The sequence below is a fragment of the Chelmon rostratus genome, chromosome 16 (assembly GCF_017976325.1).
Source record: "Chelmon rostratus isolate fCheRos1 chromosome 16, fCheRos1.pri, whole genome shotgun sequence".
Taxonomy (NCBI): Eukaryota; Metazoa; Chordata; class Actinopteri; order Chaetodontiformes; family Chaetodontidae; genus Chelmon; species Chelmon rostratus.
The window spans coordinates 17,415,288-17,439,193 of NC_055673.1; the positions used below are offsets into that span (position 1 = coordinate 17,415,288).

At 44.2% G+C, this 23,906-nt stretch overlaps 1 protein-coding gene across 1 annotated transcript in view; it reads right to left on the reverse strand.

Moving 5' to 3' along the window:
- Window positions 1-23,906, reverse strand: part of csmd2 (CUB and Sushi multiple domains 2) — a 223,431-nt gene that overhangs the window by 4,589 nt on the left and 194,936 nt on the right. The window contains exons 55-71 of the mRNA XM_041954696.1: window positions 23,568-23,741; window positions 19,998-20,186; window positions 19,024-19,197; window positions 17,639-17,821; window positions 14,492-14,668; window positions 12,464-12,643; window positions 12,077-12,250; window positions 11,762-11,935; window positions 9,779-9,852; window positions 8,553-8,664; window positions 8,075-8,254; window positions 6,594-6,659; window positions 6,226-6,387; window positions 5,056-5,168; window positions 4,307-4,394; window positions 1,840-1,972; window positions 1,048-1,225 (exon numbers count right to left, since the gene is read on the reverse strand). Coding sequence (XP_041810630.1) covers window positions 1,066-1,225; window positions 1,840-1,972; window positions 4,307-4,394; window positions 5,056-5,168; window positions 6,226-6,387; window positions 6,594-6,659; window positions 8,075-8,254; window positions 8,553-8,664; window positions 9,779-9,852; window positions 11,762-11,935; window positions 12,077-12,250; window positions 12,464-12,643; window positions 14,492-14,668; window positions 17,639-17,821; window positions 19,024-19,197; window positions 19,998-20,186; window positions 23,568-23,741 — 2,513 coding nt within the window. The 3' untranslated portion in view covers window positions 1,048-1,065. The remainder of the gene's footprint in view (window positions 1-1,047; window positions 1,226-1,839; window positions 1,973-4,306; window positions 4,395-5,055; window positions 5,169-6,225; window positions 6,388-6,593; window positions 6,660-8,074; window positions 8,255-8,552; window positions 8,665-9,778; window positions 9,853-11,761; window positions 11,936-12,076; window positions 12,251-12,463; window positions 12,644-14,491; window positions 14,669-17,638; window positions 17,822-19,023; window positions 19,198-19,997; window positions 20,187-23,567; window positions 23,742-23,906) is intronic.

The following is a 23,906-nucleotide window of genomic DNA, read 5'->3' on the forward strand; positions in this document are numbered from 1 at the left end:
GTCCAGACCGTCTCTCTCTCTCTCTGACTCACACAGGCCACCGCGGGGCTGTCCGCCATGACAGTTCACTTGCACAGAGATCTCCGTTAGCTACAGGTCAATTTTCTTGACTTAAAGTTGACCTTAAAGTTGGGAAATTCCCTTTGGGTTTAAGCGGCGGGCGGTGAGAAGAGTCATCACAGCTTTGCATCCAGCATCGCTCGACCTGCAGTTTCAGGTGGAAGCTTTTCCTCGAAATATGGGAAAATGATCAAGAAACCATGTAAAGTTACAAAAAGCGTTTTGTTGTTGGCGTTTGTTACAGTCGTTGTTGTCTTTGCATGGTTTCTATCTTTTTTTTTTTTCTTTCTTGTCTCCTGCGGGTTAGAGCCGTTGCCGCTGGAGATGTTTCTTGAATGTGTTTCAGCAAATAAAATAATCTTTGTCTTGCCCTCTGCTCAAGGAAGTATAGATGTCCTCTGTTGGCAGGGAGGCGAAGATGTGGCGCACCTCTCCTTCCCTAACTGAATAAAGGATGAATGGGTGGATGTAAGGGGTGTGGGAGAAAGGACGAGAGAAGGGCGAGAAAAAGAGGAATCGGGAAAGAGCAAAGCAAGCCAAAAGAAGGAAGATTAAAGGGAAATAAACAAAGAGAAGGTAAGCAATAACCAAAAGAATGGGTATACAGATGAGGGAAATCACAGAGAAAAGAGAAGATAAGAGCATTTATGTAATATTCTCATCAGTGTTCAAATAAAAAATACATACTCTATCTTTTTTAATAAAGCATAAACAAGCCGAATGAAGTTCATTAATATGAGAGATGCAGATCAAAGGAAGCAGAAAAAAAATCCAATCACACATTTTTCTATCCTCAGAAAATTCTAGAGGGACGGTGTAAAAGGTTTAGTCAGAGCTGGATGCTGAGAATCTGTGTCTTGTTGCTTCAGCAGTTTTGATGCCTCGGATGTGTGATTAGCTCAAGCTAGCCATCAGCTGATAATGTCATCTACTTTCAGAGGAACGTGGATCTGAGGACGCCTCAGGTCCCTGCTTTCTGATTCTTACCTCTGGAGGAAGCAGTTGCTATACAGCTGTGCACACTGTGCTGACTGTGAACTCTGTCTCATTGGCCATGATGTCAGTGGGCTGGATGTTGCGGTCATACATCGGGTTCTCGAACGTGGCCCGTCCGTTGGTGTTCTCATGGCCCACGTAGCCATTGAAGGGGACTTTGGGTCTTCTTCTATAAAACAGTAAAAGCATGTGAGAAGCTGGCACCAGCAAACATTTGGTGCTTTTGCCAAATAAATGACAGAAATGATTAATCTGCTATATCAATAGCAACTGACTAACTGATAAATCGACTGCTTGTTTCAATATGGATTTGGCTGGACTGATTTGTAGTGCAGCGTCTTTTTTAATTGTCACATCAGCACTGTGAGAGTTGCATCTGGGAATGGAGGTCGCTCGCTCACTTATTCCTCATCGCTCACTCAGTCACTCACTGCATCGAGCAGCTGACTCCTTCACTGTGTCTCACTGTTATAAACCAATTAGTTTTCCAGTCGGGGTGGGGGAGTTTTCTCTCTATATCACAGATGATGATTTTCTCATTTTGAGGTCAGCACATGCCTTAGCGCATTGGCAAAATCCATATCAAGCTAATGTATTTTGGAGGGTGAATGCAAATTTATCTTTCAAGAGAAATCAAGCAAGGTTCCTATCTGAAAACAGCTAACTTTGCAGAGGCAAATTAAACCGTGACTAACGCTGCTTCCAAATGGAGGCAGACTTAATGTTAGAACGATGCCTGCAGATGACGAGTGCTGTGGAATATATGGATGGCGTGAACCTTACCTGTGTTTGTAGAGGTACAGAGCGAAGCCTGCAATGATCATAGCTATAAAAGGCACTAGGATGGCTGCCGCCACTGAGCTGCTGTTGGACGCAAAGTTGTAGCCAGGGTTGTCTCTGCTGGGGTCTAAACTCTCTGGAGGAAAAAAGAAATAAGACACTGAGCCCTTGCTTTGGCACCACTGCAGTAGGAGATGACTTCAGCAGCAGACATTATAATGATAAAGGTTTAAGGCAAATAAAACAGCGAAATAAAAGGAACTATAAGGGCTGACAAGGAGGCTCAATTTATATATAATAGACAAGTGACTTTTTCTTAAGTTTATTGCGCTGCTTTATTTTCATTTGCCCCCCTGAGAATGTCACATTCTATTATCCTAACAATGACTCTTAATTACTGGCATCAAAGGCCAACAGCTATTAAGTCATTTCAGATTCACTCTGTAATTCATGGAGGTGTGTGTCTGCAACAGCAACAGCGCAGGAGTGACAGCCCACCTGTTTGTCACAGAATGCCAAAAAAGCGCCAATAGAGGACGAGTGACAAACAAGGAAGAATTCAATTAGTGGGTTCTGCGGTGTTTGCCAATCAACCCCCCACCGCATGAGCGCGAGCACACAAACGGATGCACAAGCACACTTGTGCAGGCGAAGGTTTAATGCCGCCGCCGAGCTAAAAGCAAAACACGAACACCTCGACAAATTGAGGAGGATAGTTTCCGAGACGTCCGACTCGCCTCCCAGACTCACATCCGTTTTTCTCATACACACTTAAACACACATACACACGAGCGCTCTGGCAGCAGCCCCAGTCCTCTGTATTAATAAAGAGCTGTTTGCTCTGGCAGGGTGGTGCTGCGGGGGGGGAGGGGGTGGGGAGGGGAGGGGGCTCTGCACCTGCTGTTCAAGCACCTCTCTCATTACAGCAGATTTTCACATCCACTTTCGCTATGTTCACACAATTTGCACCAGGCATACACACGCTTAATCTGCATTAATACCAATTCTAAACTGGTCAAGTCCAAATTCCTGCTCATATCTGACGTGTTTTTGTTCCTGCGCTTTCACTCTTCAGTCTGTCCTGCAGCTGGAACAGGAGCCACGCCGTTCCGAGCTTTGCTTTTTAAAAGTCCTGTGAAACCTGTCACCCTCACCAGCTTTAGCAAAAAGAAGAAGGCTTGACCGTGGAGATGGATTAGATGACAGAAGATCTGTGTCACATATGGAATATAGAATAAAGTGTGGAGGATTTTAGCTTTACATATTCACACAAACATAGCAGTTTTTTCAAGTTTCCCTCAGGTATAACATCTCAAACTGAACACAGTCTGCCACAGAGGCTTAGTGAGAGGCTACGGCTGTCCAGGCTACATGAAAAAAGACATTTCTTACTGAACCACCACTGATGGTTGATGGAGAGGTTTGCTCTGGGAGAACATGTCGACGTTCATACAAATACTTAATTGATGATGATGGGGAAGAAACGTCTCTCTCTCTTTCAGATTTGCAGCTACTGTTTTTTACATTGATGAATTAACATGCTTTCACACATTCTCATCCTTTTTAACTGCATTGTAACAGTGGGTGGCAGTAGTAAACCAATGTTGTGAACTGGCAAAATCTAATAAGAAGAGCAGCAAATTCCCCATCCTTTTCCAACACACATCAACATAGGTGGATAGAACATTACATACTGTACATTTCTCCTCCATATGTTCCTTGTTTAGTTCAACAGAAGCGAGGGGTGCGTTAGCAGTTGCAGATGCATCAAACCAGAGAGAAAATGGAGAGAAAAAAAAAATATATCTCCCTCTCTCACACACACACACATGCTTGGCTGCAGCAGCCGTTCAGTTCCATGGAGGCAGGATGTACGGATTTACTGTATACAAACTGCAGAAATCACAGCGAGGAGGATCACATGGCTGAGATTTCTAGGTCACAAACATGAAGCAGAATATATGGATAGCTGCAGCCCTTTGAAAAAAAAATCGTTCTCTACCTGTGACAGCGGAGCCGAATTCGCTGAAGGAACCAAAGAACGAATGATGCTCACTGTATCAAAACTGCGATATGTGGGGTTACTTGATATGGCAAAAACTCCACAGGCATCAATGCATTACCCACAAACTCCCGAAGGAAAGATCTGTCTGGCTGTGTTGTGCTGTGTGTGAACGTGTGGCTGTAATCTTCTGACTATATATCATGTTTGTGAACTGTCGCGCTGGATTCGCAGCCGCATTCTCCAAAATTGTTTTCACATTTGTAAAAGTAAGCAAGTGATCAATCCAACACAGCACATTTCATGCTGTGAAAGCACTCGCGGCTACAGTTAAGAATACTACACGTACTTTAAGTGAAAGATTTCCGTGATAGAAATCCAAACAGAAAACCCACATACATACAGTCTTCCCCCCAGAGAGCCACTTGCTCAGTATGGCTTCTATAACCAAGTGGTCAGCTCACTCACCCAGCCTCTGGAGACCAAATTGGCCAAAGCCTTTTCCTCTGACAAATCCCTGGTACACAAAGGAGTTGGATGAGGAGATGTAGGACACCTAGGGAGAGGGAGCAATGGAAGACAGACACTTTATGTGTCACATCCAGGCTTTACAAAGGAGCGTATCATCAAAGTGTCAGCAGCTGCTGCACGCAGAAAATGAAATATCATGTCAAAGGAGCTGAGAGGCGCTCTTATAGCTGACATTTAATATGACGTTTTTCTGCTCAAGAGCGCAAACATGGACACACTCAGCCGCGTGGCGCACGCAGGCAAGCATGTTGCGCGAGAGGAATACTTCACTTTGCACAACACGCTGGTGCGTAAACACTCGTATGTGCTGTGAGGCTTGTGACACACGCGCGTGAAACCGCATGCACATATACTGTGACCTGTATTTATAATTCTATCTTGAGGAGTGTGTGTGTGTGTGTGTGTGTGTGTCTGTGTGTGTGTATGTGTGTGTGTAGTTGAGGTGCCTGCAGTTGGAGGATAATATGGGAGAGAGGAGTGGAAGGGGGTCTGTCGAGTCCTGATTACCAGGCAATGATTTAACTGACATTTTAATTAAAGAGAAAACTCTTGGTGGGCCCTACATTTCCCCAGAGTGACAAGGTTAGTGTGTATGTGTGCTCGTGCATAGTTCACAATAAAGGGGTGTGTGTTTGTGTGTGCGAGAGTGGTGCAGCTATTGAACCTGACCCCGGTCTTGTACTTACATGTCCGTCCAGGGCCCAGTTGTCTATTTTGAACTTATTGACAAAGATCTCCACAGGGCCTCTGATCTGGTGGACCTGTAGCAGCAGCTGAGCTTCCTCCCTCTTATATGTGCCTGCAAGACAAAACAAAGGGTTTACAGTTATTTTGGAGCAGCAGCCACACTCACAGCCAACTGAAAAGGATTATGCGATATAGATATGAGACACTTATACACAGGGAATTTAAAAAGCTAAATCTGATTCATCCTCCAATCGTAGCTTCTCTTTCCCTCGTCTGTCTGGCGGCTCGTCTTTGTTGACAGAAAGTCTCACCGCAGACTTGACTGCAGCTCAGACACAAGTATAACTTTAGCAGCGATGTAAGCATGGAAATTCCAGCACAAACCAGGAACCTCAAGATCATGTTCATTTATTAGTTTAGTCATACATAATTACAAATCTTTGAGCAAATATTGCATTTCCTCATGCTTTCTGGCTTCAGCAGCACAGAAGAAAAATCAAGACTATTCATTTCTCTTGTATCATTCTTAATAAAGCACTAAAACTTTAATGATACAACGTTTCATTCATGGGTTTTGTTGACAATAAGACAACAGAATATCCCCAGACTTATCCCTTACGAGGCACAATAACATACCAGCTTATGAGGGCCAGGTGCAAAAAGCAAGACTGTTTATCTGAGACTGTTGCAGTATTTAGAAAAAAAATGTTTTGTTTAAACTGATGTGAAGATTTGTCCTGAACGATTTTGCAATAATGCAATGTAATTAGTATATTGTGCCAACACAGCAATAATCCAAAAGTCTGAATCAGCGACATTACTTTCAGAGGAGAGTGTGGCAAGTTGTAGCTGTAGAAACTAATTCTGACTACACCTGTGATGAAGATTGATAGCGTCCAGGTACAGAGGAGCGAAGTGTCCAAGCTGTTGCCGGTGCAGATTTGGGTCTTAATGACCACAGCTGCATGGCAATTATTCCGCGGGAAAAATAATTAAATGTCCGCTGTTCAGTAACAGCAATGATCTACTCCACGCGGGGACCTCACAGGTTCCTTTGCTCCTTGTCCTCATTTGAATTTATCAGGCATGAAAACCCGCAAAGCGACAGGTGTCTGATATGAGACTATGGTCATGTGTGAGCTCTTGACTTCTGGTGTTGGTGTACCAACCGGCCAGTTTGAGTTCCACTCCGCTGTGGTCGATGAGTGTCCCGTTAACGCGGTTGCTGAAGGGTTCAAAGGCAGTGATGCTGAGCATAGCCGGCTGCTTCTTCCCCAGGTACTCATAGGAGCCCCTCCACAGAGAGTTCTTAGCGAATACACCACCAGGGACTGAAAGAGGCAGAGGAAGCATGTTATCATTCTGATAAACATGCTGATTTGGACACCGGTGAATCAAACTAAAGCAAAATGAATCTACTTTTGAAGAGGGTCCTTATCCATGACACAGATCTAACATCTTCAGATTTCCACTGAGCAGCACAGACATAGGAGGAACAAATATTTGAAAGAAATATAAGTTGGAGGACGTGTCTCACCTGGTAATTTGGAGGGTGGCTCTTGCACTGTCCCCACTGGGCTCTTTCCACTTGGGCGATTATCGGCTGAGGAAAAAACAATTTACATGTTTGTCCTCTTAACAGGTACACTCCATTCCTCAGCAAGTGGGAATAAAAGATCCAATTTTCTTTTTAAACACAACAACTCTACGGTAATTGCAGTAGGAGGATGTCACCATCAGCACTTCCTGTCTGTCTCCATGACTAACAACCCCCATGGCGGCCAGAGCGATGGCTGCCCGCGACAGGGCTTGACTCGAACGTCGAAGAGAAGCCCGGTCTTCCCTGTCGGGGCTACGGCTAAGTCAGAGACACAGTTTGGCTGCTTCGGGGGAAGCACTTTAATAATGCCTTACTGCTCACACGGGGCCACAGGACTACACCGCAGTAGTAAACATACACCCACACAGACAAACAGAGCGAGGAGGGCTTTACACGCGGCTACAAACAAAGACAGGTATACTGATGGTAGTTTATGAGCACAAACATCACCTCGGATAAATGTATACAGACACAAACAAACACACATGCACACACTCCCACAGCCTTGTACTTTATTAGCTGCCAGTCTTTTGAGCTGCCCCTCCATCACTGCGCCCACAGGCGCTGTTAATATCCTCCATGTGCTAAGGCCAGTTCTCTTCCTTTCCTTCACTCTTAATGGCATGGCCTTAAAAATACCCATCACCTTCTATCTTTCAGCAACGGCTTGGCGTGGAATCCATCACATGGATACCCTCCTCTAGTGCATCTTGCTCTTTAACCCATTAGCATTCGTCTATCCTAGATAATTGTGTGTTGATGACTCTATTTTTTTCCCCCTATATGTATTTGGGCCAATGCTTGGGGGTGTCTTAATGGCAGTCTATTTGTCTGCTAGACCTTGTTAACACTGCCTCACCATTTATAAGAGGTACTTCTGCTAACCTAATCAATGGGATACATTGGCCTAATCAGGTTTTGCACCCTTGTTAATGTTTTAAAGCTTGTGTGTCTGTGTGTGTTGGAGTCTGTGCATGTGTAATTCCATGCAGCGTAATTGTGTGATGGATGGGCCGTCCTACCCTGGCATGTGCCTGAGAATAAGCAAGTGTTAACAGAGCTATTCATCAACATTAACAGAATAAGCCCAATTTCCGAACCTGAGACACAGCTGAATAGCGAGCCAGTGCTGACCCCAGTGGTTTCAATACAGAGTGCTAATGGAAACTGCATGATATAAATACCACGTGCAGTGTTTTAAGTATTTAATACATCTGCGTGTTTTCATGGGAAAATGGGTGGCCATGTGATCTGCCTCTCTGCATGTGTTTGTGTCTCTTAAGTCATATATAAGTAATATTGTAGAAATTTAGCAGCAGCAGTACTAACAAGGGTGCACGTGTGTCCATGTCATTGCACATGTAGTATTGAGTATTTCTCCATGGCTGCTTATGTATGTAATGTAACCATGTTTATACCTGCACAGAGAGGTGGTTTCCCTGTCCAGCTCCCATCAGACCTGCAGGTCCTGTGCTCTGATCCTCCGGCCAAGTAGAAGCCCGGCTGACATGTATAGATGAGCGTGTAGCCAAGGGATGGCAGTTCAATGGCTCGCACATCAGACTGGGCTGGCAGCTCCGGCTGGCTGCAGTGGTGGGCTGGAGAAAAGGATTAAATAGACCAAAGAAGAGAGTGGGATTTTAGAGAAACGGGTAAAAGTGGGGATGAGGATATGTGCAGGGAGAGGGATCAGAGGAGCAACATATAAGAAAGACAAAAAAAACATGGTGGGAGAGAAAAAATTAAAAAGATAGGCAAGGTGGAGGTGTGGGGTCAAGGAAGAGGGTATGGGATGTGTAGGTGTCAGATTTTGAGTGATGCAAACCTTTTGCTGAAGGTGATGTTTTCCACCTAACTATACACGTGTCTTTGCAATACAGGCAGCTGTGTACTTACCAATGCACTCAGGCTGAAAACCGCTCCAAGTGAGGTTGGGCAGACAAGTGCGGGAAATGGAGCCCTGCAGTAAGTAGCCCTTTCTGCAGCTGAAGAACACAGTGCTGCTGATCTGCAACAGGACACATGAGCACAAGCAGCCATCGTGTATATCAGCAAGCAGATTTTGCAGTTTCATTCAGTTAAATTGTTAAATCATTTGTTCTGGGCACTATTAGCCCAAAAAGGTGATTAGCATCGATTCAAAACAAAAATTCATACATTAACTTTCATTTTCACTCTGTTTGCTATTACCGTATTATTATTAAGCTGCACGACAGCACAGCAGATGGTAACCTCTGTGCGGAGCTTCAACAATTAATCGACTAATCATTCAGTAGAAGGACAGAAAAATAATCTGCAAACATTTACATGATCTGTTAATGGTTTCAGTCGAGAAAAAGCGGTAAAAACATTGTCTGGTTCCAGCTTCTTTCTCAGATGAGAGGATTTGCTTCTTTTCTTTTGTTTTTGACATTTCATACGCTAAAAGATCAACTGATGAATTAAAAAAAGCACATGAATCAATAATGAAAATAATAATTAATTGAGCGGGGGGGTCAAACGTTATTGCAGTTGTTGCATCTGTCTTTCGCTGTGTGGGCAGAGTAACAACACTCACGCAATTTACATACACTGCCCCCATGAACTCGTGTATGGAAAATAACTTCACAAATAAGCTCAGAGGAAGAACAAATTCTGAACATGCGAGGGGGGGGAAAGGAGCACATTGATTGATTTCCAGCCTTTAATTGTGCAAACCGGTTTGCAAATTAATCAGTGCGCACCAGTCCGTCTGTTTCCCTCCGGAGTTTGCTGTCCTTGAACTGAGAAGCACCAGATCCTGCTGCACACTTGTAGAAGACGCACGGAGAACCCTGGTTCTACATTATTAACATGCTTTATGGAATCAGAGGAGAGATGGCTCTGAGCTGACAAGCCGGTGCTTTCTCATCAATACTGAGGCAGTCTTTGACGCAGCCTTGCAGCCCACATTGTGGCTGAAATGTATGGTCCACTGACACAGGAAGAAAACCCACATGACAGAACATAAGTAACATAAAAACAACCTCTCAGGCTTCATTTTTTTTCTCTTTAGTGCTACCAGATATGGAACCGCACGCTGAAAGGGTCCAATTTGTGATCAATACATGACTTCAACTTCCTGTGTGACAATATATACACACCTGGTAGCCTTGACTGTTGTTCTGATTTCCAAAGAGGGGAGTGCCAGGGTCTCCACAAGTCGTGTGACTGGGATCTGAAACACACACACACACACACACACACACACACACACACACACACACACACACACACACACACACACACACAAAGCCAATCTGTGATTACTACTCTAGTGCTAGAGCATTTAATATATGTCACACACAAGGACACACACCACCTTAGAGACACTGTATGGAGAAATTACATTTCTCCGACATGCACAAACTCACATACACAAATCCTACAAAGTCTCAGTCTTCACAATCTTCAGATCACTAATACCTCTCTATTCCCCCTCAGAGCAGATTATTACGCTGTGACAAACTCTCAGGCTCTATCAGTCCAGACGCCCTGTTCATCAGTTAAAAACATTGTGCAAGAATGTGTTTCACTGCATCATTTTTCTTCCAACACCCAGTTGATTACATCAATCAAGTAATAAGTTAATTGCACGTCTTTGCAGTCGACAAAGAGTCAGGACAAGCAAGGAAGCGTCATTCAGCTTCAACTCTGATCATTACAGGACTGCCCTGATTTACCACCTTCATTTTATCCTAGTTCCTCAGGCTGTAGGCCAAAGTGGAAAAGCGCCATTTCTCATTTGAGCTTAGTGTAAAAAAAAAAAAAAAGAATGAATGGGACTTGACATTTATAAGAGGCTTCAATCGGTCTCAGAGCAGTCATCATAAAATCTAGAATTTGGAACAAGACGCCACAGGAGGCCAGTCTGTCCACTGAATTTAGAGCAACTACCAGGTGTTGCAAGAGAGGAGGGAAAGTAATGTCAGCAGTAGCTACATACTGCACATCTGTAACACAGATTCTCCTTTAAATTGATTAAATCTCTAAATCTTTATTTAACCTTTCCCACATTGCATATAGCACTACAGTTTTTCAACAGCGGCTGATGTCAAAAGTGTCTGATAAATGATGCAAAGTTCTTGGTGCTTCTGGTGGCTTTTGCCTATAAAGAATTCATGTTTAAACTGACTGTTATTGGGTCATTTGTTGGCATGTGTGCATATTTTACAGCACTTAAAACATCACAATGGGCCTAAGGGCTGGAACGATCCATTTATTCGCACTTTGTGTCTGACTACAGTGTTATTTCCTTGAGTGCTTCTAACTGCAACATCCACATTTACACCTTGTAATTCAAATGCTTCTCCTCTTTCTTGTTAAAGGAAGTTCATCGCTTAAGGAAACAATATTTCTGATGATACAGGCGCACGCAAAAGTATGAAGTTTGATGCTGGGACCAGTTTCACTAACGCGTTTTTACACGCAGGCGGCAAACGGTGGCAGCTTCTAATGTCACAAATCGGCCTCTGGCGCAGGTCTTGCATTGCCAGACATGCAGTCTTTATACATTATGTCTCCACGGACAAGAAAGATTTAACTGAACCCACTGTTATTCTGAAATAGGTGAAATAAATGTTCTTAATAAATGTTTAATTAATTACAGCATTCAGAGAGAAAAAACAGAAACAATGCAGCTTGTTAGTTGGGACAAATGGTTTTACATGCATTATTTCTCATTTGCAAAAAGCAATCAGGACTACAAGGGAGAACATAATGTAAGAGGCGTCTCTCACACGGATACTACTGTTATAGCATTATATGAAAGTAATCACATATAGTGCTCAATGTTTTGTGCCCTGATTATAGAACAAGGCCAGGCTGGCAACCTGTTGCCAACAACCACCTGTAGCCCACCTGTATTTCACTGCTTTGATATACATCAAGTACTGCATTCTAATACATTCAGCATGTTAGACTTTACTGTCTTTGTTGGGTTTTATTTATTGTGCTTGTATTTTATCTTGTGTTATTTGTGTTTTACCTGCTCTGTAAAGTGTCCTTGAGTGTTCTGAAAGGCGCTTCCAAATAAAATGTATTATTATTATTATTATTATAAATGGAGGAACAAACGAGCATTTTACCTATGCAAGAGGGTTGTGTGCCACTCCATGTGCCATCATATTGACAATATCTCCTGGTAGAGCCCACCAGGACGAGGGGAGGGTAGCAGGAGAAGGAGACAGAGGAGAGATAGGTGAACCCTCGATCCTCCCTCCTCCCCTGGGCTGGCATCCCCGGGTCTCCACAGAACACAGCTGCAAAGATGAAGGAGGATTTTCCAAGGGGGTTAAATGTCACACAAGGAACATACATATTAATACATACTTGGGTGAGGGAAATGTCAGAAAGATATCAGTGACATAAGTAATCCGGCATTCCAGCGTGGTTCCACTTACGGAAACATTGGGGTTTCTCTCCACTCCAGTTGCCGCTACCTTGGCACGTTAACACAGTGGGCAGGGACAGCTGGTAACCTTGGTTGCAGGAGTAGCTGATGCTTGAGCCCCACGTGAAGTCTGTACCGACAACCTGTCCGTTAGGGATGGTAGGCGGTGGACCACAGACGATTGCTACAAGGAGACAAGGAGGCATTACAGGACTTCATGGATTCTGCATCCTCCTTTAAATCATTTGATGCGTTCCACTCCAGGTAAGTATTAGTTCTTCTGCGACAACACCTTTAACATTCATTCCAGCCCTTCATAATCACTCCTCCCCGTCCTGTATCGACTACGTTGATCTTATCTCCGTATTGCCATTCACAACATCCTACAAAACTTTACCTTTGCAGAGAGGCTTGGTGCCGTTCCAGGTGCGGTCCTTGGTGCAGATGAGAGTCGAGGCCCGGTCAGCATCCATGGTGAAGCCGGGAGAACACTGGAAACTGACTGTGTGGTTGTAGGTCAAATCATTGCCCAACCTCACCCCATTGGCTGGAACTCCAGGGTCACCACAGTTGATTACTACAGAATCAAAACAAGGCGAAGAAGTAAGGACAAATGAATAAATGATAAAGACAGAAGAAGCGGAACGTGATGAAAATGAAGAGGACATTTGTTTGGGCTAAGAAAACCAGTTGATACAGTTTGTTACTCCATCACGTCTGAGCTCCACTGTTTGATGACTTCATTTGTTTTACATTTGATTGTACTTGGTAAAGCAGGAAATCAATATCGCACACTTATGATGAAATACAATCAAGTAAACAAACTGTTTAAAATCCCACGACCAGATGGAGCCTCAGAGTTAATGAACTGTTATATGCACTTGATCCAAGCAGTTCACCTCCCAAACAAAACTTAACAACCCAAGAAGCAGCTTTGCTGATGTGTCTTTACAGGTAATTAGCACTTCATTCATTTATGGACCAGTACTTTGGATAACAACAACAACAACAACAATAATAATAATAATACTAATAAATGCTTAAATTATAATATGTGCTTAAAAATATTCCTTAGATCTATGCAGCTGATCTTTACCACTGCACTGTCCTTTGCCTGTCTCCAGTTTAGAGTTGTTAGGGTACAAAGAGACTAAATATTGTGATAGATCTTGTACAGCTGCTCCCTAAAGCTCCAAAAAAAGAACCATATTTCTCCTTGATTATACTTTTACATTCTGCAGGAAACAGTGTGATTGAGTAACAACAGCGAGAAATCCACCGTGTGACTCAGCAGCATCGGGGCTCGGCTCTGCTGTAAATGTCTGAGGCAGAAAATCCAGGGCGCGAAAGGACAAGTTGCGCTAAAAGTTGCCTTGGGACAAGAAGGCATTATTAAATGCATATGACCAACATTCCAGCGAAATTCCCAGTAGGGTGAGGAAACTGGGCCTCCTGGAGGTGGAGTGTTTCCCCTTGACTGAGCAAGCACTTATATTTCCCTCCGGGCTGGAAAGAGTGTGCCACCAGGAGCCACAGTGTCAATCTAGGACTATGTATCCTGAGACTAAGATACGGTGAGATAGCTTCTTTTGCATAAGGGTATTCTGACAGTGTCATTGGCAAGCAGCCTGTAGCTTTGAGACTGTAGGTGCTAAACAAAAAGTTTAAATAAGTGTACATTTCTGTTACGTTCACAGTAAGCTCAAATAGAGAGAGGAGACTACCAAACCGCCTCTGTCCAGTAAATCCATATTTCGCACACAGTTTTTCCCAGATCAATAGAAATCATTCGACTAAAGTGATTTCCGCACGTCCCTCGCCCTCTAAAGATGTTCCACCGAAATGCGTGCGACATGTACCCTTTCACTCCTATGGATTACCAAGGTCTGGAATCCATAATGGCGCTGCTTAGTGTTTATCCTCTCCATTCAGAAGAACTGGTTCTCTTTAGTGACCTCTATTTGCCAGGGTCTCCTGGCTCTGTACAGCAGCTGTGTGTCTTTTGTGAAGCATGACGATAAAGGGCTGTCAGTCAGGAGTGGGCCGTGCCTCAAAGCAATTTTCTCCTACTGAGCCGGGGATCCACATGAGTCATTCATCGCTAAAAAACGTCTCACTGGCCTGACTTACATGCGGTCCTGCATTTCTTGTGTACCATTGAACACTTTGCATTATAATAGCTATTTAACCTGTATTCACCTTCTCTACAAGGCCTGGATATGTGTTCTATAACTATTTAGTGTAAACAATTGTTGACATACAAATAAAGATGAGGCTGACAGGCAGACGACTCAGAAATGTGAATAAGCCGAGGAAACAGAAAAGCATCCTCAACTGGAGCGTGATCTTCCATTTAAATGGGGACAAAAAGATAAGCCTTGCACATATACTCTTAGGTTCCTCCTCTGTGAGAGCTGTTAATTACCAGAGCACTCGGGCATGTTGCCGGTCCAGGTCCCGTTAACGGTGCAGTGCCGGGTCAGCAGGCCGGTGGAGTAGTAGCCCTCCCTGCAAGCATACGTAATGGATCTGGAAAACGTTAGACCATCGTGGATCAGGATCTGGGCATTCCGTGGAGTTCCTGGGTTTCCACAGGAGATCACTAAAAAAAAAAAAAGAGAGAGAGAGAGAGAGGACAGAAGAAAATGATTAGATAATATTCATTAACAGACTAAATCCTAAGTGACTGGAGGAGAAAGTGTGAGTTAGTTAGCAACTAAAAGTGAAAACACTTCTTTAACCCCAGTTTCAAAAAAAGTTGAGACACTTAAACACATAAACAAAACAGAAAGTCATAATTAGCTAATGCTAAAGACAATATGTTGAATGTCTGACCTCATCAACTTAATTGATTTTTGTAAATATCTGCTTTCATCTGAATTTGATGCAGCAACACGTTTCAAACATGTTGCGACAGGAGCAACTAGACACTGGGGAAGATGTGGAACGCTCCATGCATTGTTAAAGAACTTTAAATGTAACAACATGCGTTCATGTGTATGATATACGTTCATCACTCGGTTTGTTTTCCCTTTCCCTCTTTTCTTCTGAACCCACCCAACCACCACCCATCATCATCTTCCCCTGCGTCCTACTTCATAAGTAACTTTGATGGACACATCCTTTGCTCTGAAAGTCCCTTGGTGTCTGTCCGGCCGCCAGCGATGGTTCTGTTCATTACAGTCTCCAGCTTGCCCCGGGCCCTCAGAGCCCCGTGGGCTTCGCCCTCCCGTAATGACCAGATGTGGCCTGGCCCTTGAAGTCTGTGCCAACCAAGAACAGGTGGGCAACCTCGGCTAGTGGGCATACCGCGCACACCAGAGAGGGAAGGAAACAGCGTGAGGCAAGGGAGAGAGGTGGTGGTGGCGTGTGGAGAGGGGTTTGTATGTGAGTGTGTGTTTTTGTGTGTGTGTGTGAAGGGGATGTTAAGAGCACAAGAAAAAACAGCCTTGGAGACAGGATGAAGATTCTGGAAATAACACACTGCATACAAGGATGAGGAAAGAAAAGGGCCATGTCTTCACAGGGGGTGAAAAAAAGGGGGCTGGAAAAAGAAAAACTATATAAGTGCAGAGAAAACTTACCAACTTTAACATGGAAAACTGCTACTGCAAGTTTATGGATGGTTTTATTATTTTAGTGTTTCTGGGAGATGGGTAAAAACCCGTGGACACAACCTATGGGCGGTTCATGCAATATCAAAAGGACAGGTTGTAACGCACACAACCCCCACAGATACCAAGAAGAACTACACTTACTTCTTTTGTTGTTTGAAATGTTGTTTGTTACATCTTTGTCTTATTTCCGTTTAAGTGTAGGGCATTAAGACCCAGCTCTATCAGACACACACTTCACATTCAGACCATCAGCTTTCTCAGGTGTGACACAAGGACAACAATTCAAAGCCTCATGAAGTTTAATTATTTGGGAAATCATTCTGTTATGTCCCTCTTTCTTCTCTTGTCACTGCTTTACATTTTTACAAACACACGCACGCAGAAGACATGCAAATTTGTGATGTGTCTTTCAGTCCATTTGCAAAGCAGTCGGTGACTGTTACCACATTATTAGCCACAATCTCTGGGTGGAGGAAAGCTTGAAATGTGCAATTCACTGGTGGGATTTGTTGTGATCAGCTAGCTCTGAAAAGGCATGAAAATGCAAAGATGGTGAAATATAAATACTCATTAGCAAAGTAACCATATTCTAAAACAGTCATTAATGCCACCATTAACTTCAATAGAGGACAATGATGGGTGTCTGAAATTCTAACAAAAATCTATTCAAGCAAATGTTTGCAAAACTGATGCAGTTGAAGTAATTAAACCCACTTCTGAGGAAAGGCAGAAGAAAGGGAGTGAAAAGAACTACGAGTGAAGGAATGTAGACATGTTATGTATGTCTATAGTGCATTAGAGGTTCAGTGAACATCATAGCTCTCCAGCTGGCCTGTTTGACGTTACAGTCAAATATTGTGTTCATGCATTACCGTTCCTAAGAAGTCCATCAAACCATCCATCCGTTCATTTTCCACCAGTTATCCAGGTTTAGCGTAGCAGTGTAGTATTGTGGTGGTAGACATTTAATCAGTAAACCACACATGATTTTCCCCAGCGATGTCCTCCAGCTCCTCACAAGGAATCCCGGGGCATTCGCAGGCCATATGGGAGATGTAATCCCTCCATATTCTTCTGGGTCTGCTCTAGGATGTCCAGTTGGACGTGTCCAGAATACTTCCACAGTACGTAGGGGAAGGTATCCTGATATGATTCCCGAACAACCTCACCTGGACGCTTTCATTGCAGAAGAGCAGCTGTTCTACTGCGAGCTCTTCCTTCATATGCAAGCTGCTCACCCCGTCCCTGAAGGGTTTTAGTCTCTTGCTCGCTACCCAAATCTCATAACCATAGGTGACAGCTGGAACCTAAACTGACAGCTAAATTGAGAGCTTTACCTCAGAGCTCAGCTGTCCTCACCACAAATTGGTGGATGCCACACCAATCTGCCTGTTGATCTGATTTTACCCTCACTTCACCGGACCCCAACATTTACACACTTCTTCACTTGGGGGAGCAACCTTGAGATTCTGTCTATAAAGAATAATAAACAGAATCACTGATAACGTAGAGGTTTGTGGAGTCCATCACTCAATGTGAGCACACTTGATTTACCACCAAGCACAGTACGCATACATGGCTCCGGCTGAGGCTATATATTGACCGGATAGCCACAAGCAATGATCTCAGTACTTGTGTTTCCACAGCTACCTCCACAGGACAGGCTTTGTCCAGCTACATGAAACTCATGTAGATTAGAGCAAGAACTGCGGTGACCCCTCCAGTATCGGTGTGAGGGCAAAGGGATGAGGAGATGAGGCTGAAAATTCATTTTTATGCCCCTGAAACCAAAGTTTGACGACTGGCTGCAGTCTCCTTCCTAGCATATTGGCAAAAACTCCCCAAGCAGTGTGATCCTCTGTATAAATGGGGTCCACCATCGCCTTCTACCAGCTTTTGTTCGCCAGAGAAGAAAGAAAAAACACACACTGTAAATACATGCACTCATTCCTTACCGTGGCACTCAGGCTGGGTGCCGAGCCAGGTCCCGTTGGTCAGGCAGGTTCTCTCTGGCGAACCCTTCAGCATATAGCCGGGCTCACAGCTGAAGCGGACAACGCTGGCCACTGTGAATTCCTCTCCAAGACGGATGCCATGCACAGGAACGCCCGGATCACCACACAGCCCAGCAGACTCGCCTGGGAAAGATGAAACGTATTTTTGACGATATGAGAGTAACGCTCATGCGGAGAAATGCATTCTCCACATGACTGATGCTTTCACATTAAAACACAAGAATAATTACATTAGATTGAAGTGGAAAACAGAGCCCTTCTCCCACCAGACTGCCATCCAACAGGAAAATAATACTCCCCGTCCTCCCTGACGAGTGACAAGCTTTCCAAATACATTAAGTTTAATTATATCTATTTGTTCAACATGCAGAAAATGTGCACTACTGGGTGATTTTTCTTTTTAACCAACCCAACATATAGTTTGCACCTTGCTTCATAATTCCACATCCTCCATTTAAAACAATCACAAACTGTTAAGCACTGCTGTGTGCTCCTCTAGCTCCTTCTTTTACAAGGCGCTGGTCAGAATCCCTTTAACATGGCATAGCTTAAAAAGTCGTGCAAATCTTTATAAAAAGGTTAGGTTTATTGGCCGTTGAGAGAACACTAGCAATCCCCCTGGAGATATATATGAACGTCATGAATTGTGACATTAAACTGTCAGCTTGCTATTTAACTGTTGGCTTGTGCGTCTCTGCGTGGCTGCTAGTTTGTGTGTTTCTGTCACTGTTTATGTTTGTGTATGTTTCTGTCACATCTTTGCGAACGTGCTTATTTGTGCCGATGCACATTTGCACGTGTGGACGCCCCCGAGGCCTTTCTCGTGTGTTTTGAGGTGTGAAGCGAATCGCTGTAAGGGGACAGAGCATGGGGCCCGATGTCTTTATAGTGCTTCATAACCCAGCTGAGGTGTGGGCGTCCCTGTTCCTTAGTCTGATATGAGCAGATTAAAGCAGGTTTATGGAGGACACTCTCTTTGCCCTTGAGCTCCATCTTTGGTCCTCCTACTTCGCTCATTACCTGCTAACAGCTGCCACCCAAACTATTTATTTGTTGGCCTGGCATTATGAGGTCATCAGTGTGACCGGGTGCCGATATTACATCTGAATTAATCAAGTATTACGAGCAGGAAGCCAGACAGAGGACGAGAAAAGGGGCGACACCAGCACAAAGTTTCCAATATTGAAGATTGAATGTGCCGTTTCCAATCTTTTAATTGAAGTTGATCCTGAACATGAAGATAGAACACTCTCACATAAGAGGGTTATTTTCAGTTTTATCCTTGCGAACCGTCACACAGTCAATCTGGGTGTTGTTTTCCGTACCGGAGCAGTGTGGCGGCGAGCCGCTCCACTGGCCGTCCAGCTGGCACATTCGCGTCGTGTTGCCGATGACGGTACGCTGGCCGATGCAGCTGTAGCGGATGACTGAGCCTACTGTCCGACGGTCGCCCGAGATCTGGGCGTAGGGAGGCATGCTGGGGCGGTCACACAGCACCACTGTCCAATCAGAGCAGACAGATAAGAGAAAGAAAGCAATGAACGCGTGGAACTGCCCCAAGGCCAACGGTAAACATGCAGCAAATACACCACAGACCCTGAAAACTATAAAGTGTGTTAATCTTGGATGACACTGGATTTATGTTTGTTTTTATGTTTGTTAGCGCACTTTTCACAGTGTCAGACCACATTTAATTAAAAAAAAAAAACTCTCCAACCAATTAAGAAACTTAATTCTGTCAGAACGCTTCATCACTTTATCAAACTGAGGCCTGTCTTGAAATGGATTTGGGTGTTCAATCAATTAGTTTAAAAAATTAACTAAAATAATTGTCGACAATTATGATAATTGATTAATCATTTAAGCCTGTTTATTAAGCTAAACTGCTTCTGGCATGTGATGAATTTGCTGTTTTTCTTTGTTTTTTAGTCTCTGTTTATTATCTTTGGGTGTTGGACTGTTGGTTGCACAAACTAAGTCATGTGAACACTTCACCTTAGGATCTGGGAAAGTGTCCATTTTCCACTATTTCATGATATTTCATAGACTAAACAATCAAATAATTAATTGTAGGATTAAGTCAGTAATCACTAATGCTACTTGTTTGCAATGATTTGATTTGGGACAAAAATGATGTTTAACATAAAGACTCAAATAGGAAAACAACAACAGATCTCTGCTTTATGGAAATCAGTTTTAAATAATGAGGTGGACTGGTGAGTATTTACACAGTTTTTCTTCCTCTCTTTCAGTACATACAACAAATATACACGCAGCAGCCAAGCCACGAGGTACTCACACAGGCACTTGGGCAGGGAGCGATCCCAGGTACCGTCCCCCTGGCAGGATATGGAGCTGGTGCCCAGCAGGTAGTAGCCCGGGTTACAGCGGTATGACACAGTGGTCTGGAAGCTGTAGCGATGTGGCCCGCTGGGCAGTACCTGCCTGATGCTGTTCTCTACATGGCCCGGCTCTGTGCAGTTCACAACTAGAGGAAGAGATACAGAGAGGGGGGGAATAGAGTAAAGGAGAAGAGAGAAACATACATCATGTGTCAGCATTTAAGGTTTAGTTTAACTAATTATTTAACCTTGAAATGATGATTTAATGTTGGAACATTTTTTTCTTTGACAGTTATATTCAAAATTCAAAAGAAAGAAAAGTGGGAAGGTCTTTTTATCTTATTACAATAATATATCATACATCTCACTCTAGATATACAGGGAACGTGCCCATTTTACAAGCAGAGATATTTCTGCTCCTTTACTCTCTCTGTCCATTCCTTTCCTCATCTACTACTTCCACCCATCCAGCATCCATCCATCCATCCGCCCCAATCCAAATGAAGTAGCAGGCAGACTCCGGAAATAAACATTTGCTTCATTAGAGCCAGTCTCCTGCTGGCCGCCGTGGTGCAGAGATGGTGATGGATGGGGACCTCGCAGGAGAAGAGGCACCATGTCAGTTTAGCACCAGATGGAGAGAGTTGGGGAAGGGGGGGGATGAGGGATGAGTGAGGAGTGAGGGACAGTGAGGGGGGTGCTGTACAGAGTTAGAGAGGAAACGGCCCTGATGGTGCCGAAATATATTAAAATTCATGACAGCATGTCAGGCCACGACTGCTACCAGCACCAATTCATCTTGAGACTCTCAGAAACAAGACACAAACCAAAACCTCACACCGCCTCAACAAAGTCAGAGCAAACAGTTGCTGTCTAGTTTACACTGTGAACCACAACTACATGTGCAGTATGATGCCAAAACTCTAATGGCTTCTAAAACACTGTCTGGGAGTGCCCATACAGCCATTATGCCCCAGTTTGCCTTGCCAGTCTCGCCCCATGAGTGTGCCTTTGCCACAGCCAAAATGAACCCATTGTATGCTAATGTGCCTAAAAGCTCGCTCATTTTCATGCTCCCAAGCTGGCCAGCACAGCTAAATCACCCCCCAAATACCTATTATAATGTATTCCTTCCAGTAGAGTGCTGACCCGTGGTGCCATCATTTACAACTTACCGCATAATAACACTACAAAGTGTATTTGAAGCAGTGGAGCTGCTACAGCACGAGACTTTCCAAGCTCGGAAATTCAGCTTTGAAAAAAAATGTGCTCGGGCAACACGGGCTCAAAAGCGATCCAACAGTCATCTAAAAAACGACTGACCTCCCGGTAAAATTTGTGTGTGTGGCCCAGTGGGCCGGGAGAGAGGAAGCAAGGGGATGAAAGCAAAAGAAGAATGAAAGTGAGAGGGGGAAAAGGGCTGAGGTAATTCATCTCTGTTCCACTCAGAAGTGGGGACCCCGGTCACCCTCTCCTCGTCTTGGCCTCCTGCCAAGTAACGGCCCTGTAAGTGGAGTGTCAGAGTGTGTTTTTTTTCCCGTCCTGTGCCTCTTGCCTTTTATCACTGAAAGACAAATAAACACACACGAGTCATCCAAAGGAGGCGGTGTTGTGGCTCTGTTGCCGTGACTCAAATTGGCGGTGATTAGAGAGGGATAGGACACTGGCTGGGCCGGCAGTGCTGTCCTGCTCCCTGCATTATTGACGGAGCCTACAGACTCTTGCAGTTACAGTCTGGACACTGGAAATCATTACCTTTGTCTGACTGACTCCTGGCCCACCCTCACCTTTTTTTTTTCCTGTCCTCTGCATCTATCCGCTGCACTCTGTCTCCCTCTGAAAGAAAAGCCGGTGGTTCGGCTTAGCTACGGCTAAGGTGAGATGGATGAAGCAGGTGTCATCCCAGCACTTACGCACTCCGACTCAGGGGAGGAAGCACGCGGCAGGCAGCAGAGCACACCTCACCGAATATGTCTCGAATGCTGCAATTAAGGTGATAAATCTGATTGACAAAAAGACCTCTAAGCTACTTATGTCTCAACATCAACAGTGAGGATAATGTGCCATCAAAACAGACACCAACGCCCGCCCACACACACGCCGAGGCTCATACAAAATGCAACTCCGAATCGGCATCTGCATGGAAACAAGGCCAATGCAAATATCACGTCGCTACGAGGGTGGAGGGATTTAAGGCGGACGTCTGGGAGAAAAATCTCGCCTGCTTATGCATGCAGCAGCCACATGCACGTCTCCCTGTTTTTTTTTTTTTGTAACAGCTGAAGAAGGGCTCCTGTGAGACTTGTAACCTCCTCATCCCTTCATAGATGTCTAAAAAAAAGGCCAAATCCTTTCTCTCCTCATTTAAAACAAACTCATAAGTCAATCCGTCACTGGTTCTGTCACTGCCTTGTCACATTCAGGGCCCGACCTTGCGAGCGCCCTTTCTGTGCCTGTCACAAAGCCCTCAGTTAGCGGGGACTTAGAGACAGACGTGGGTGCCGAGATACATCGCTTGTCGCAAAAACACTGCCAAATTAAAAGTCCTTGCCTCGCTTATTCAAAGCAGAGCAGGGTACTTCTTATTCTGAGCAAAAGCCGGAAAGCGACTCTCCAAAGGCTGCTGTCTTTCACACAAGCTCAAGGACCCTGTGACTGTTTTTGGCTGTTTCTGCATGGTTATCAACCAAGTTTGTTTCCCTGACAGACGGGTTAGCCTTTGGGTGTAGCAGAGGTTGCTAGGCTAAGAGGAAATAACATCAAGAGTAAATATTATCCGGAACCTCCATGGACCACGTGGCTAGGACCGTGGTAATTAAATAATCCGGGCCTCTCTTTGGTTTTCCATTTCAATTTCCCCTAATATGCATCGTTTAAACTCTTCCTCCCTCCGGGCGTCTCTTCGCTTCATCTCCGCTCTCTCTGTGATTGGGGTCATCTGTGGTCACAGAAGATATGACCTTGCACAACACAATAGGTAATTTAATACCTACCCACACACATGGATGAGAACACGAGAAAAGAGACACACCCCAGCAGGCATGAGGATGTGGAAACGAACACGCTGTATGACACTGTCCTCACTCTGTGCGTTAGGTAATCGCAGCTGCTTCTTTGGCCCTCAAATTACTCAAACAGCACGATACAATAAATACAAATATAAGAGTTGCAATGTTAAACCTGTACATTGTTCATGTGGCTGTGCTGTGATCATAACATGCATTTGAACATTTTCCTCATATTTGTACAAGATGTATGCACATACAAATTTTGAAATTATAGAGGTGTCAGGAGAAAATGATTTGATAAATTGTTCTCCCATATTAGTAATTTGTTCGCTCACTTGACAAATTGCACAAGTTTATGGCCTGAAATTGCTGTTTAAGTATAATTAACTGCCTACTGACAGGATAAGGCACATATCTTCCAACTGTGCTGCTTTTTTTTTAATTTAACCTTCCGTCTGTAGGCGCGATGTTCTCCAAAAACCACAGATGCTTTGACTGATGAAGCTTTTGGACACTTACTTTTACACCTGGGGAGGGCGTTGCTCCACTGCCCATTGGCCAGGCAGATAGATTTTACAGCTCCCTGCAGAACGTATCCCGTATTGCAGACAAAGCGCACAACGTCGTTTAAGTTGAACTGGGTTCCTTGTGTCACGCCGAAGGTGGGGTTGCCAGGATGACCGCATGTGATGGCTGGGAAAGCCAAAGGAGAAAGAAAATTATGGTTACACATGTGCAGAGCAGTTATAATATGATCTGAGGGTTTAATATGAAACACCTGAGCAAGGTAATATCAGGACAACAACAAAGCTGTACTGCTACAACACTCAATGTAGACACTGAGCATTGATCCAAACT